The sequence below is a fragment of the Corvus moneduloides genome, chromosome 19, assembly GCF_009650955.1.
Source record: "Corvus moneduloides isolate bCorMon1 chromosome 19, bCorMon1.pri, whole genome shotgun sequence".
NCBI lineage: Eukaryota > Metazoa > Chordata > Aves > Passeriformes > Corvidae > Corvus > Corvus moneduloides.
Window position 1 is genome coordinate 6,707,488 of NC_045494.1, and position 15,157 is coordinate 6,722,644.

General features: G+C 57.2%; 1 protein-coding gene across 3 annotated transcripts; it reads right to left on the minus strand.

Annotated features, from left to right (window-relative positions):
• Positions 1 to 211: 211 nt before the first annotated feature.
• On the minus strand, positions 212 to 15,120 carry SPATA20 (spermatogenesis associated 20). 3 transcript variants are annotated; one of them, XM_032129071.1, is made up of 16 exons: positions 14,824 to 15,120; positions 13,575 to 13,712; positions 13,422 to 13,486; positions 12,913 to 13,067; positions 12,555 to 12,698; positions 12,103 to 12,304; positions 11,874 to 12,004; positions 11,676 to 11,780; positions 11,095 to 11,169; positions 10,671 to 10,883; positions 10,322 to 10,514; positions 9,449 to 9,617; positions 8,826 to 9,034; positions 8,522 to 8,721; positions 8,321 to 8,401; positions 212 to 4,254 (listed from the first exon to the last, which is right to left on the minus strand). In XM_032129071.1, the coding sequence occupies exons 2-16, from the start codon at positions 13,682 to 13,684 to the stop codon at positions 4,084 to 4,086; spliced, it is 2,223 nt and encodes a 740-aa protein (XP_031984962.1). In that variant the 5' UTR covers positions 13,685 to 13,712; positions 14,824 to 15,120; the 3' UTR covers positions 212 to 4,083. The 3 variants fall into 3 exon arrangements, with proteins under 3 accessions (XP_031984962.1, XP_031984960.1, XP_031984961.1); XM_032129069.1 differs by lacking the exon at positions 14,824 to 15,120 and adding an exon at positions 14,568 to 14,643; XM_032129070.1 differs by lacking the exon at positions 14,824 to 15,120 and adding an exon at positions 14,072 to 14,534.
• Positions 15,121 to 15,157: the final 37 nt, after the last annotated feature.

The following is a 15,157-nucleotide window of genomic DNA, read 5'->3' on the forward strand; positions in this document are numbered from 1 at the left end:
AAAGTGCCGCAGGCAGCGGAGATGCCACTGTCACCTCACCTGCACTGACAGCCTGGCACAGCACCTGGGGACATCCCCACACTCATGGCAAGGCCATCCCTCCACTGCACTTCTGATTCCTCTGTACACCCCCCTCCCACCCAGGCACCCACAAACCTGCACCTTCCTCCCTGGACATCCTCCTCCACCCTTCTGTAGAGCCTCCAAAATAAACATTTAATTTTGATTTAATGCAACAGTTACCACAGTCAGTAAATAACAAAACTATATTAAAGGAGGATTAATGGCCATGTAATGGCCAAGTGTCCATTGCATAACCCTTAATTGGTGTCGATGGCCTCCAGCCATCCCTCCCCATCCCTCCCTGCCTTCCCAGCCATGGCATGCCCTTTACAAATGGATGGGGTTGCTGCAGCTGCCAGGCAGGAATGGGAGACTTCCAAGTGTTCAACTGCTCCGAAGCATCGGCCCGTGGGTGCAGAGCCTGTTCGGAGCAGCTGAGCATCACATGGGGATGATGGTCCCCAAAACACCTTGGCCAGTGCACCTGGCAAAGGCAGCCAGCCTGGGGAGAGCTGCGAGCTCCCCTGCACAGCTCTGGAGCACACAGGGGCTCTGGGAGAGGCCAGGCAGGGCACATGCTCTAGGGCCGTGCAGAGGTGATGTAGGGTTTGGGTAGAAATGGCCAGGACATACTTTTGTGGGAGGGGAAAGCAGCAGCTGAGCCACAGGGGATACCCCCACAGAGTCCCCACAGCACAGCCTGGCTGTGTCCCCTTGGTCCCTGGCACTTATCTGCATGGAAAGTCAGTTTAAAAAGAAAGAAGCACACTTTGAGCAAGTGTCGGCCAGCCTCAGCTGCAAATTCACTTGTCAGGGATATTGGAATTAGTTGGAGCTGGATGGTGTGAACATCTGTGCAAGGCAAATGCTGGGGCAGGGAGGGGCAGTAGGAGCTGCTGAGCCCCCCAGCCCCCTCCACTGCCTGCAGATGCTCCATGGGATGCCAGAGGAGGGTTGGTGCAACCCGACCCATACCCCCACCCACCTCCTGCTGCAAGGGGACCGCAGCAAGCACCCCAAATTACCCAGGAGAGGAGGCTGGAATTGAGGGGATTCACCATGGCAGCTTGCTGGCTGCACATTCCCTCTGGGTGAACAATGGAGTTACTGGGCTCAACGGCACAGGACTGACTGGGAGGGACTCCTCATACCAGCCCCACATCTCCTGCCCCCCTGCACCTGCCTGTCGTAGGCTCCCCTAATATTTTGGGGCATTATGGAGCCTCTCCATCACTTTCAGAGCAACCACTGAGCAGCACTTCCCAACCTCCTCCTGCAGCACCCCCAGCTACCAAAACCTGCCTGCTCATGCCCAAAATAACCCTCAGGCAGGAGCTAATCAGCCACTCAGGCATAAGCAGATCAGTGCTCAGGTGTTGACTACTTGGCCACCCAAGCATGGGGCAATGGGGTGCTCAGCCGTGCCAGACCTGGGTGCTCATGTGTGAGTGAACCATGTGCCCAGGTTAAAAAACCTCAGTATTTTGCCTGATGTACCTTCTCAAAGGCTGGCACGCCCAAACTGCACCCCTCCATGTGTTTTGGACAGGGGTATTGACATAGGAGCAGGGTTGGATCCAGGCTTGGGACACCCTTCTCCATCCCCCCTCTCCCGCAGATGCAGCATCCCCCACAACAAACAGCGTTCAAAGCCCATTTCCCATTGATGTCACATCAATGCCACAGGAGATAAAAGCTGAGAAATCCAGAACCAGTGCTGGGTTTTCCAGGGAATATTAATTAGAGGGAAAGCCTCATTAGCGCAGCGAGGGTGGCTGCTGGCGCTGCCTCCCCCTCACCCCACATGTCCCAGACCCCCCAAAGGGGCACGGTGGGTGTCCCATGCCTTGGTGGTCTGAGCAATGGGGTGCCCTGCACATCCCCCAAAGTAAGTGTTAAATGTTAAAGCAGGTGTTTAAATTAAAGACACCAAGGGAAAACCTGTTTCTCCCCATCCACAGCTGCTGAGGCTCCCAGGGGAGCCCGGAGTCCCCAGGCAGGAGGAAGCCCCCTGTGCCCTCTGGAGCAGCCTGACGGCAAACCCAAGTGGTTGTGGGCAAAAAGCAGCACATCAATTATGTGATGTGTTTTTGGAGAGCTTTTTTGACAGCTCTGCAGCTGGAAAGGAGCAGAAGGAGTACAGGATGCTGCCTCCAGCCACCCAGAGCCTCTGCACTGATGGAGAAAGCCCTTGCATCTGCCACCAAAGGGAATGTGGGAAGGGATCGGGAAAATAGACACTCTGAAGTGGCACAGGACCCCTGAGCCTGGAGATCCCATTCCACCATCCTCCTGAGAGCCTGGGCAGCACCCACCAGCCCTGTCTCCTGGTAACTGCCCCAGAAAAGAATCCTCACAGCAAAACAGCATTTGCCATGAAATCAGAGGGTTGGTGACAGGAAAGGGATGACAGGACAGGACAAGAAGCACCAGTGGGAGGGTTTAACCATGGCCACCAGAAGAGCAGCACCCCTGGGTGCCCCAGCACCAAGCCAAGGGGTACCAAGGGGTCCAGAAGGGGGGCTGCAGTAGAACTCAAGCAAAGCCACCCCTGCTAAGGCCATAAAGCCCAGAGGTGGCTCTGGGGACAGGCAGAGTGTGGGAAGCAGAGACCATGGCCACCAGCCCCCAGGGACAGCAGCAAAGCAGAGGCACCGGGAGGACAGAGGTGCCACAACAGCAGTTATTCATCAACAATAACTTCTCATTCTTTTTTGTTGTGTTTATTTTTTACCGAGAGGTGAACCCAATTCATCCTGACAGAGGTTCACAGCAAAGCTCTGCCTGGGGGCTGCTCACAGAGATGCCAACAAGCAACATGGTGTGGGAGGAAAGGACCCTGTATCTGTGCCACAGGGGGCTGGTGGGCACCAAAAGGGGCTCAGCACATCACCCCAGCCCCGTGCCACCCCGGGGACAGCTGGCATTGTGGCATCTGAGACACGTGGGCTTCCACACTGGCACTCAGCACCAGCCCTGCTCTCCCGGCACACACAAACCAACTCGCTCCGAGCACTCCTGAGGATGGGTGTCAAATCAATCCCCGCAGCAGAGATGCCAAGTTAAAAAAAAAAAAAAAAAAAGGCAAAAAACCCCAGAGGAAAGCAGGCAGCCATCTGCCAAACCAGCAATTTTCAGCTGGATTTCCAGAAACACTTCAGCTTTTAAAAGCAAGAGAAGAGAGAAAACAAAATCCCTCCTCTTCCACAAGCATAGAAAGCATTCAGATGAAGTGCAAAATTCCAATTTGACTTCAAAGGCATTTCTCCTGGCTAGTTACCCCCAAATCCTGGCACAACCCACTGGAAAGACAGTGGGCAGTGCGATTTTGCTGCCAGATGACGGCACCCAGCCAGCTGAGATGTGGGGTGCCGTGCTGGGGGAGCCCAGGGTGTCAGAGGGATGCTGAAAACCTGGTACTCACCCATTTGGAAGCAGGGAGGACAAGGAGGGAAGGTGGGGGGGAAAGGGAGAATAAAGCTTTCATCAGTTGTAATCAGCAGGGTTTTTTCATGCACTACATATTAAGTTAATGTATGTTACAATCTTCTCTGTAATGGAAAAATACCACAGCTGTCGTAGCCAGTAACACTTTCAAGAGCACTTGACTCCCAAGTCATCCAGGTGCTTTTGACAGTGTTACCCTGGGTTGCTATAGGAACCCTAACAGTTTTCCCATCTGACTTCTCCATTAACACTGGGATTTATATTTAATTTGTTTTCCTTTTCCCCAGCAAGAAGAGGCAAGAAGCAAGTGTGAGTGCAGGGGCAGGAGTTGTTCCTCAGTGGGTGTCTCCTGGCCATGCCAAAAACAGCACCCAGGACCACAGTCGGTTGTGCTGAGATGCTGCTGGAGCACGAGTGCAAGCAGACACCAACCTGCTGCAGGTGGGGAAGGGCACAGCCCCACTGCACTGCCAGGAACCATCTGGAATGGCAATCAGGATGCCTCTACTATGGGGTTCTCCCATGTTCCCAAGCCAGTCTGTCCCCTTCCTGCAGGCAGCAGGACTGAGGGGCTCATGGGCTGAGCATCCCACGCAGCTCCTGGACAGAGGTGACAGGCAGGGAGCAGGTAAAGTTGCTGCAGATGTAGGCGGTGGCTTTCCCGTCCTTCCTCTCCAGGGATGAAAGGAAAGGCAGCTGGCGGTAGAGGAACCCAGCGCTGTCTCCATCTGCGACCATCAGCACCTGCCCAGAGAAGGAGCTGTGAGGGCCAGAGAGCACAGCCAGCTGGTCCTTCCTGCCCCACTGACACGCTGAGGGCTGGCAGTATCCCCCCCCACTGTTCCCAAAATAGGGAGAGGACAGGGAGTTGAAGGGACCCACTCCAGCCCTCTGCCAGAGTCCCCCAGTAGTCAGATCCCAGTGCAGGAAGAAGCGTGATGGAGATGTGGCAGCTTTGCCTCCCTTAACCACTGGACACTTGGCAGCCAGGATGAAGCACAGGGATCAGCACATCCCAGTGATGCCATGAAGATTTTTGCCTTTTCTTTTATACCTCTGTTATACCTTTTTACAACTTCTGTATTCCTAGTGCTTTTTGCCTACATTCTTGGACTTGTTTGTCAAGCTGAGAGACTCAACATTTTAGAAGCTTCGTAGCTAGGGATCAGTGTGCCCCAGACCCCAAGGTCCTCTCCAGAACATATTCTGTAAACTAAGACAGAACCATCCAGGGGAAGGTTCCTTGGGGAGGGGGGCTCACTTGAGCCTCTCATTGGGGAATCTTGGATAGATCTGCTAATTAGTAAAACCTATAAGGTTATACCCGATGTTGGGGGGATATACAGGCTTGGTGGGGTGCATCTCGATGCATATGACCTGGACGTGTACCCTTAAGGATCCTTAAAATAAATACCAAGGTAAAATCCCTTTTCCCCTTCTAACCATGTATGACTCTTGATTTTAAGACCAGGAAAAGGCATCACCAGCACAGCCAGCTCCTTGGGGACACCTGCCCAGCCCAGGGACAGCCCCAGGAACAGCTGCAGCACTGCCCCACCCTACCTGCAGCTCATCCTCCTGCCCTCCCCACGCTTCCCAAAACAACTCAGGCAGCAATGAGCTGGTCAGGGGCTCTCCCAGCTCACACGGCAGCACCAGCCAGGGGTGATGACCGGGCTGCCAGGATAATTAGCTCTTCTGAAAGGAAAAATGTTTGTTAAAGCCTCAGGGCTTGCAGGCTAATCAGGAGAAAGGCCAGGAGCTGTCAGCAAGCCTCGTGCCGACACAGATGCAAAGGGTGAGCAAAGGTCTGGCCCTTCCCAAGGCACAGAGGGAACATCCTGCTGCTGGAGCACACAGCTCTCCCTTGCCCACCCCAATCCCAGCCCTGCATGCGCCTCCCGAGCACGGACACACTCACAACACGTCCCTGCTACTCACACCAATGCCACCAAGGGATGCTGACACCAAATGCTGCCTCTCACAGCACACATCTCCCACCACAGCATCCTCTACACCAGGGCCAGCAGAAGACCCAGCACCGACATCCAGGGACACCCACACAGCTTCACTCATGCCTGGCAGGGGCTGCCCTTGTGTCCCATGGGGGGCATCACATCCCCAAGTCCCTGCCCCAGATAGTGGCTGCTGCAGTCCTGTCCCGTCCCCCATCACCCCACATCTGCTTGACCCAGCTCTGGCTCAGCCTGTCTCCCTGCCTGCCTTCTGCTCCCCCCCCCCCCCCAACTTCCTCCCCCTTCGCCTTTGTCTGGAATTAATTCCAGGAGTGATTAATTACCAATTCATGTCCAATCTGAAATTCATTATTCATTTTTCTCACAAGCTCCCCAAGGTCCTCTCACGGGGCCAGGATGAAGGCGAGCGGCAGGCGAGCGCTCTGCAGCCAAGGAGATAATGGGATCCTTCGTAATTACCCTGAAGACCATTAACAGGGCAGGGATCTATACCAGGAGCTGGGATCCAGCCACAGAGCAGGGACCCAACCCTCTCTGCTCCCAGCACCAGGACACCCTGGGAACAGCTATCAGCATCACCCCCACTTGCATCCCCACAGAGCTGCTTGCAGCAAAGGGCTCCTCCAGACCCAGGGTCCATTTAAAATCACGACCTCAATGCCATTTTATCATCAGCATCTCATTACAGCAAGGATTTCAGGGTGAGGTTTGTAAGGAATTAATTAGGGGAACGACCTAATTAATTGTGTTCCTGCACGCAAGCCTGGCCCCCAGCACCCTGCTGGCACAGAGGGAGTGAGGGCGCAGGGGACACAGGAATGTTCCCCCAACTCCTTGGCAAAGGCAATTCCCAAACCAGCCATGTCCCTGGAGCAGGTGACCCAGGGCTGCTCTGCTTAGGACAGCTTCCTGTGGTGGGGAAGGAGATCTGGGGAGCAGCTGGAGGGGGATGGAGGCAGGTGGGAACAGGAGCACGCTCATGTCTGTGTGATGCAGCATGGAAAGAGGGACGGCTGCTGGGAGGCAGTGGGCTGCTCCCAAAGGTAGTGCAACTCTCTGAGAAGTGGGATTCTCCCCCCTTCCTCCCATCAGCCCTGCAAGGTGAGGAGCCATTGCTACTGGCCAGAGATGATGCTCCTAACCACTCCTGCACACTCATGCTCGGAGAAGGGGAGATATGTGTCCACAGCTCTTCTGGGGGAGAGCTTTTCCCTCCTGCCACAATTCTTCATCCAGGAAACAAACCCAAGCTGGAACAGCTTCAGCTGCATCCCATCATTGCAACATGAGGAACACACAAGGGCCAAGCAGGGCTAGACTCCCACCCTGCCTGCTGCCAGCCTCCAGCTGCAGCCTCTTGCATGCCCCTCCAAGCAGCCCTGGGCAGGCACGACCCCGGCTTCACTCCCCCATGGAAATATCCATCCAGAATACCCTGCCCTCATCTTCCTCCCTTCCCCAAGGAATGCAAAGGCTTGGGGGCAAAAGACCCTCCCCTGGGGAAGGAGCATCCCCACCAGCCAGGCTTGTTACCAGCTTGGCAGGAGGGAGCCAGACTGCAGGGAAGGAGAGGACACGGCCGTGTATTTGTTCTGCTCCAGACCCCAAAGCTGCCAGTGTGGGCTCAGGGGACCAAGGGCTGAACCAGCTGGGGCTGAGGGTTGTTAACAGTGGTGCTGGGCTCCTGCAAACCGGGTCACCCAGTGTAATCCTCCAAAGGGACAGAAAAGAGTGTGGGAACAGAGGACTCACACACAAAAGAGGCACCTGCATGGAATGAGGGAGCTGCTGGACAGGTGATGGCAGAGGAAGGACAGGGAGCTGTGTGCCCTACTCATGCTCCTGGGAATGTGTCCCTCCTCCAGTGCTGGCATTAAACATTGCTGGGCACACAGGCAGAGGGTCAGGGGTGACACCCCTGTAGGCTGAGCTAACGTGAGGACAGAGCAGAGGATCCTGTGCTGATGGCTCAGCCCTCCCCAGTTCATCCTAGCTGGTGTTACAGAGGGAAAGTGATGCTTTGGCCTCAGCTCCCCACATACACACCAGTCCCTGGCACCAGGACCCAATGGCCAGGGATGAATCCAGTCCAAACACTGAGCCCCCTCACTCACAGCCCAGTCCTATTTCCCTCAGCTCCACAGCTTTGCTGAGGTCAAAGCCATTATCCCCAAGGCAGGGACACTGCCCACCAAACCTGATGGTCACCAGGTGCTGTGTTGCCCTTCCCTGCCAGCTCCAGATGCAGCCAACAACTCCAGCCCCTCTGTGGGATGCACTGACACATCTCAAAGCAGGGATAAGGACAAGCAGAGCCAGGCAGGAACCCCAATACACAGCAAGAGCTGCTAAATAGGAGAAAAGCTTTGAGAAAAGCCAGCCTGTCCCAGCTGGTGGTACCCAGAACTGGACTGAGGTACTGCCTCATCCCTTCCAAGGATGCAAGGGTGTCTCCAGGCAGCAGGTGACCCAGACACTGACTGGATCTGCACAGGACACGACGCATCCACACTGGGCATGACACATTCACACAGGAGTGAAAGGTTCCCCTTGGGAAAGCACTGGGCTCAGGCTGAGAGCAGTGTAAACAGCCAGCAGCAGTAACAACCACTGCTGCAGCCACTTCTGGGCTGGGCTGCCCATGCTCTGTGCAGGGGCTCAGCCCTGGCCCTGCTGGCTGTGCTTAGATACAAAAAGGACAGGATGCTTCCCAGAAGAGAGGCAGAACAGAGGAGGAGGACAGAAGCAACAGCTGCACTGGGAGAAAGGATGCAGCACCAGCAGTGCAGGCAGCAGAGGCCAGGGAAGGGCTGGCAGGCAGGGGGCACCTCTACCTTGTTTGGGCTGAAGACGGAGCGGACGCAGTGCAGCATCTCTTTGGTATCTTCTCCTTGGGGGTCCCCACAGATGACGACCTGTCCAGGGGGAGGGTGGGTGGCAGGAGGGAGAAAACAGAGCTGTGACTGCACCCACACCATTGCCAGCCCCGCTCCCTACAGCAGGTCCTGCAGGGGACACTGAGTCCCAGCCCATACCTGTTTGAGGGTGTGATGGAAGACAGCGGTGGCCCGGGCCATCTCTGGCAGGGTTATTGGGATCTTCTGCAGCCTCTCTGAGAAGGCAGACAAGATCTTCCCAGCTTTTTCCACCCAGTCCATATGACCAGAGTAACAAGCTGCTCGGAGCAGGTTTGTGACAGTGACAGAGTTGGGGGTGGGCTCTGCTCCATCTTGGTCTGCAAGGGACAACAGCTGCCATCAGCCCACTGCCTCACCACCCCACAGCCCTGTCCTCCCACACCACGACCCAAGGAAAGCACGGCCAGGTCCCTGAGCTCACCATCCTTGAGACGCAGGAGCAGGGAGGGATCGCCGGCCTCGGTGGAGAAATAAGCAAAGCCTTTAGGGTCCCAGAAGAGCTTGTCTTGCATGTGCTGGAGATGCAGGGCCCACTCCAGCCAGCCCTGCTCCAGTGATGCTTCATACAGCTCAAAGAGTGCCTGGATGACAAAGACATAGTCCTCCAGGAAGCCCTGGATGGGCACAGCGCTGCAGTGGCAGACAGGGAAGGACAATCAGAATCTCTAAACTGAACAGGTTGGAAAGTTCTCCAACCCAGCAAAGCCCTGCTTACTGGTCTCTGCTACCCAAGGAGATGCCACCAAGCAAAGCAGTGGCTGTGCCACCACACGGCTCAGCCCCAGGGTTCTGTACAGGAGAGAAAGGCAGGGGAAGACACTTGCCAGCATGAAAGATGAGGAACAGGAAAAGGTTTTGACCTCAATTCCTCCTCACTTGCTGGGGGACACTAATCCTTCCTAAACTGCACCAGAGCTCTGTACGAAACAAACAGCCTCTCTCCCTCCCAGGTCAGTCCTGCCTGGAAGAGAGGACAGGGACTGCTGGGGGTTTGGGCAGCACCTGCAGGTGGCCAGTCAAGTCTGTGGACTCTCAGACACTCACCTCTGCTCCACTGAGTTGTCCTTGCCCCGGTAGCAGCTCCGCAGCAGCCTCCCGCTGTCGGGGTCGAAAAGGTGTGTCCGCAGAAAGGCAGCTGCCTGTGCAGCCCTGCTCACATATCCCTGCTCAGCCAGGGCAGCCCCAGCCTGGGCAAAGCCTGAGATCATCAGCCCTGCAGAGGCAGAGACACCGGTACAGGTCAGGGAGGGCTCATGGAACTAAGTGAGAGGGTCACTGTCAGTCCTTTGAAGGATGGTCAACATGAAGCTCGTCCTCCCTGATGCCAGCAGGTCTCAGCTCTTCTGCTCAGTTCAAATCACTAACAAAGTCACTTGCTGTCACCAAAGTGACAGGCAGAGTATTGTAAGGCCAGCAAGAGCTGAGCCCTCACTTGTGGGCAGATACAGGGCTCAAGAGTATTCCAGTTTGCAGGGTAACTCCAGCCCATGCCAGCTCCAGACCCAAACACCCAGGAATTTACTGCTGGGAACAGCGCCTGGGGTCCCGCAGTTATTCCCTGTGGCAGGACCCCCAGACAGACACAGAGCTGTGATACCCCACCCATGCAGCAGTAGGATGGGCTCTGTGCCCACCAGGGTCCTGAGTCCCCAACTCAGTCCCCTTCCCCACAGCCCAGCCAGAGGAGCTGGACTGAGCCACGGGAAGAGTTTTGCTGCTCTCTGCTGGCAGCTGGGGAGGGAAATAAAGCTGGAACAGTATCCTGATGCTCCCAAGCCTTGCAGGTGTGGGGCTCCTTCCACACAGCCTACCCAGTGCCTCTGTGGGAGCTCTCCAGTCCCAGCAGGATCTGTTGCTACCAGGCCCTGGTGGGGGTCCAGCCAAGGCCCGTGCCCCCAGAGCAGAGCCACCTCTCACCATTCCACGCCGCCAGCATCTTGGTGTCCAGGTGTGGCCGTGGCCGCTGTGCCCGGGCTGAGGACAGTCTCTGGCGGCATTCCTGCAGGAGGGCACTCAGCCGGCCCGGCTCCAGCCCGAACCGGGCTGCCGTCAGCTCCGGGGAGCAGCGGGCAATGAGGACGTTCTTGCCCTTCAGCTCCTGATGGGGGTCCTGAAGGGAGAGGGAGATACGTTCTGTGAATGCCATCGGGCTTGGGAGGTGTTGGACTCCGAGTGTTTTGGGGCTGCTCTGCCATCCCTCCATGTGTATGGACGCAGGTCCCTCACCAGTGCTCCTGGCACCGGGCAAGTCTCTGCTCTCCCTCACCTTCATGGGGTCCACGTTGCCAGCCTCTTCCACTCCGTAGTGGTGCATGAAGACATCTCCCAAGGTTGTCCCCTCTGTGGCCCCCTCAACAGGGTCAGGAAGGAGAGCCCGGAGCTCCTCGGCTGTCCACACACAGAAAGCTCCTTCTCGCTTCTCTCCAGATGTGGTGGTCGGGTAGGAATCTGCATCTTCTGCACTATAGAAACCTCCTGCCTAGGAAAAAAGCAACAGAGAGGCCCTCCAGCACCAGGACAGCACTTTCAGCCAGCTCCCCATCGCTGCAGGGCTGGCAGTCTGGCTAATGAGCCTCAGCAGTGCTCCAGACTGAGCTCAGCTGGGAGGGAAGGCAGGGAAAAACAGCCCCGAGCCACATGTCAGGGCAGGGTAAGCAGCTCCCTTTGGCTCAGCTCAGGGAAGAACCTACCTGGTCACTCAGGTCCCGTGAGACATAGAGCAGAATGTCTCGGACAACATCAGCAAAGAATTCATCACCAGAGATCTGAGGGAGGCACGGAGTGAACATCAGTGTTACAAGGGCAGGGGTGAGGCAAGAGACACAGCAAGGTAGGGTGAGAGATTTCAATTTGAAGAGTTAGCAAAGGAGCATTTCAAAGTCCAAGGATTTCAATTGTGGAATGGATTCAGAGTAAGATCTTCAACAGAAATCTACTATCAGTGAATAACTGCTTATCTACAAAGGGCAGTGGAGAGCAATGCTGGAGTCACACCGAGGTCAGAGGCAGCAGCATTGTTTGCTGACTTGCAAAAACCAGCCCAAAGGCTGGTCCCTTCCCCATTATGCTCAAAGCCCCAGGGCTACACTGTCACGGGTTTGTGCAGCACTTGTGGATAAACACCAGGAGATGAAGGGGAGCGCTGGATTGCTCCATGCCCATGGAATGGGCAGTATCTTGGGGAATAGGCTTTGAAGCTGCTCCCCAAACCAGATCTGTCCTGCCCAGCCTGCAGGAGTGGGAGCCCCACAGAGGGATGCCAGAGCTGTACCTGGAAGGCTCTGCTGTACACGGCTGCCAGCTGCCCCTGGTCGTAGAGCATCTTCTCAAAGTGAGGGACATGCCAGTGCTGGTCAGTGGAGTAGCGGTGAAACCCCTGCAGAGACCATGTGGACACGTCTCTACCCCACACCTCCACCCCACACATCCTGGGCATGGCAGGGGCTTACCCCCAAGGATTTACTCCTACCTGACCAATGTGGTCATGGATGCCCCCATGGGCCATCATCTTGAGGGTGTGCAGAGCCATCTGCAATGCCCGAGCACCTTCTGGAGTTGTTCGGTGCAGGGCCCAGTACGTGAACAGGAAATTCAAATTCACTGGAACACAGGGAAAAAACAGAAGGCTGTGGGGTGGGCTCTGCCCCCACAACGCTGTCTGCCCCACAGCAGATCTCAGCAGCAGAGACAAGACTGACCTGGGGTGGGGAACTTGGGGGATTTGGAAAAGCCACCATAGTCTTCATCATAGGATCTAGAGAGCTGCTGGAAACAGGTGTCCATCACCTCTTTGGGTGGTGGGGGCGACACCTGGCCCTGCACACGGATCTCAGATGTGTGTTGCAATGCTTCCAGAATCCTCTGGCTGCTCTCCAACAGGGCATCTTTGTTCTCCTTCCACTAAGATGCAAAGGGAAAAAGATGGTTCTTCTTCTTGCCTTGTACCAGTCCAAACCACACCTCAAGTTCTCAATCACCCTCCCAAAACCAGCTCAAACCCACCTCTAACCCAGCCAAAGCTCTGGCTTGTTCTCTGGACTACTCTTCCTCACAACTGAATCTCCTAACTCAGTCACCCTTCAAGCCCAGACCAATTTCCCTGTGCCCGCCTTGGTTTAGCCCTGCCTGCTACACCATTCCTGCCCCGCACCTGCTCTGCGATCCGGAGCAGCACAGTCCGAAAGCCGACACGATGAACTCCATCCTCAGGAGGGAAATACGTCCCCCCAGCAAAGGGCTTGAGGTCTGGGGTCAGCCAGACACTCATGGGCCAACCACCTCCACCACTGGTGGCCTGAAAGACAAATTGTGTATGCACCAAGGTCACGCAAGAGGCACCTGCAGTGTGCTCTTCCAGCACATCCCAGAGCCTGTGTGCTTCTCTCCACCCTTGTGACCCATCCAGACCACCCCACACACTGGTTCCTCTTGCCTGAGGAACATGACAACAAACAGCACCCTGAAGGAGCCAGTCAAAGCCTCCTGGGGCCCACCTGTGCCTCCCTCACCTGCACGAAGGTCATGTACACTTTGTCCACATCTGGCCGCTCCTCACGATCCACTTTGATGCACACAAAGTGCTCATTCATGATCTCCCCGATCTCCTTGCTCTTGAAGGACTCCTCCTCCATGACATGGCACCAGTGGCAGGTGGAGTAGCCAACTGCAAACAAGCTCAAGTGAGTGAGGAATGGTCCTTTGCAGGGAGCAGGAAACACCTGATGGGGAGAACACTCAGAGCTGGGGAGCCTTGCTACGGGCAACAGCTGCTGCCTCCCTGGAGAAGAGATGGAGCAAAAAAAGCCTCCTGGACTCTCCAGCTTTTGCTCCTAAAAGCTGGCCAAGGACTCTGGTCCTGGATGTAGCCCATTTTCAGAGAGAGCTACTCCAGCACGTGGCACTCTCTTGCTTGGTGGTCATCCACACCTACACGGCTACTCACACACCAGCTCAGGATGCAGCTCAGCTTATCTGATCATCTACTGAACAACACAAAATATATCTTGTTTCTGGTTACCTGACAGGAATATCAGCTTGTTTTCTGTCTTTGCTTTATCAAAGGCTTCCTGACCCCAAGGGTACCTGTGCGGGGAAGACAAAAATCCCTCAGCCCCACAGGCACAGTTAGAGGAGGACGAGGAGGAGGGGAAAAGGCTCCCATTGTTCTCACCAATCCACAGGGTTGTGGGCGTGCTGCAGGAGGTACGGGGACTTTTCGTTAATCAGGCGGTTGGTGTGACGAGGGACGCTGGGGGGGCCGGGTGTCCCCACCGTGGCCATGGCTGCGACTCCCGTTAGAAATGTGCACCTGTGACACCAAACAGGCTCAGGGGTTCCCTGCTCACCTCAACAAAGCTCAGCCTCTGGACAGAGCCGTGACAGCCCAAAGCAGCAGCAGCAGCACCCCAGGTCCTGCCGTGCCCCAGGACAGGATGCTGCTCCCCACTATTCACTCCCCACACCACGAGAACCATTCTCAGCCCCAGCCCCGCGTGCCTCTGCTGGGTCTCAGTCCACCCCAATCCCCTCCAGGAGCTTACAAGTCCCTCCCAGTCACTGGAGGCTCAGAGGAGGCTGCTCTCCAGTTTGGCACACCCCACCCACGGCGCGGTGAAGGGGGCACACCCAACAGCTGTGAGCGCAGGAGCAGCACCTGTGGGGCCTGACCTGCGTGTGCTCAGAGAGAACGATCCCATCCCGTGCCGTGGGTGCGGGCAAGGGGACACAGGCTCTTTATGGTGAGGGGAGTGAGGGGCAGGAGGGGACCAGGGAGACCCCTCTGCTGCCGGGCAGATGCAGGGCCTGGGTGTGGGGGATGCAAGAGGGATGCAGGGCTGGGATGCAGGAGTTGCGAACGGGGGAACAAAGTATGTAAAGTGGTGCCGGGGCTGCGGGAGTGCGAGGAGGATTTAGGGAGGCTACAGAGGGATATGGGGAGGGTGTTGGGGAAGGCAGGAAAAGCGCAAGGGTGCGGAAAGGCTTTAGGAGGGACTCAGGAAGGTGCAGGGAGGATCTAGAGGATATGCAGGAGGGGTACAGGGCGTTGCAGGAGAATTCAGGGGATGCGGGGGGCACAGGAGAGGTGCGGGGAGGATTTGGGGGGTGGCGGGGCACGCAGCCACCGCGCCCGGGGCCGGACCCGCCCCCCCGGCCCCTCCGGTACCTGCGGGCGCAGCGCAGCGGCGCCGCCAACATGGCGGCTGCTCCCCGGGCCCGCCCCGGCGCGGGCCTGGCCGCGCCCCCAGCGCCACCGCCCTCCCTCGTCACCGGCATGGCCCCGCCCCCTGAGCCGCCCTCGCTCCAATCACCGGCCCCGCCGCGCCCCCGGCCCCGCCCCCTGAGCCGCAGCCCCGCCCCTTGAGGCCCCGCCCCGCCGCGCCCCGGTCCCGCCCCGTTACCGGCCCGCTCCCGTTACCGGCCCCTCCCCGTTACCGGCCCGTCCCCGCACGGCGAGTCGCTCGGCGCGGTGTGCTGTCTGTATTGTCCCACAGGGCACCCACAGCCGTGCACGGGGCACCCACAGCCGCACACCGGGCCGCTCAGCGCAGTTTATTGTCGCACGGGCACCCACAGCCGCACACCGGGCCGCTCAGCGCAGTTTATTGTCGCACGGGCACCCACAGCCGCACACCGGGCCGCTCAGCGCAGTTTATTGTCGCACGGGCACCCACAGCCGCACACCGGGCCGCTCAGCGCAGTTTATTGTCGCATGGGGCACCCACAGCCGCACACCGGGCCGCTCAGCGCAGTTTA

Bases quoted from the DNA above. Each gene is read 5' to 3' on its own strand.
- SPATA20 (XM_032129069.1), bottom strand. From the start codon at position 14,599: ATGTTGGCGGCGCCGCTGCGCTGCGCCCGCAG. The intron at 9,618-10,321 runs GTGAGAGGTGGC...CTGCCTCTGCAG, and splicing joins GATGCTGGCGGCGTGGAATG to GGCTGATGATCTCAGGCTTT. The intron at 8,722-8,825 runs GTGAGCTCAGGG...TGTCCCTTGCAG, and splicing joins GCTCCTGCGTCTCAAGGATG to ACCAAGATGGAGCAGAGCCC.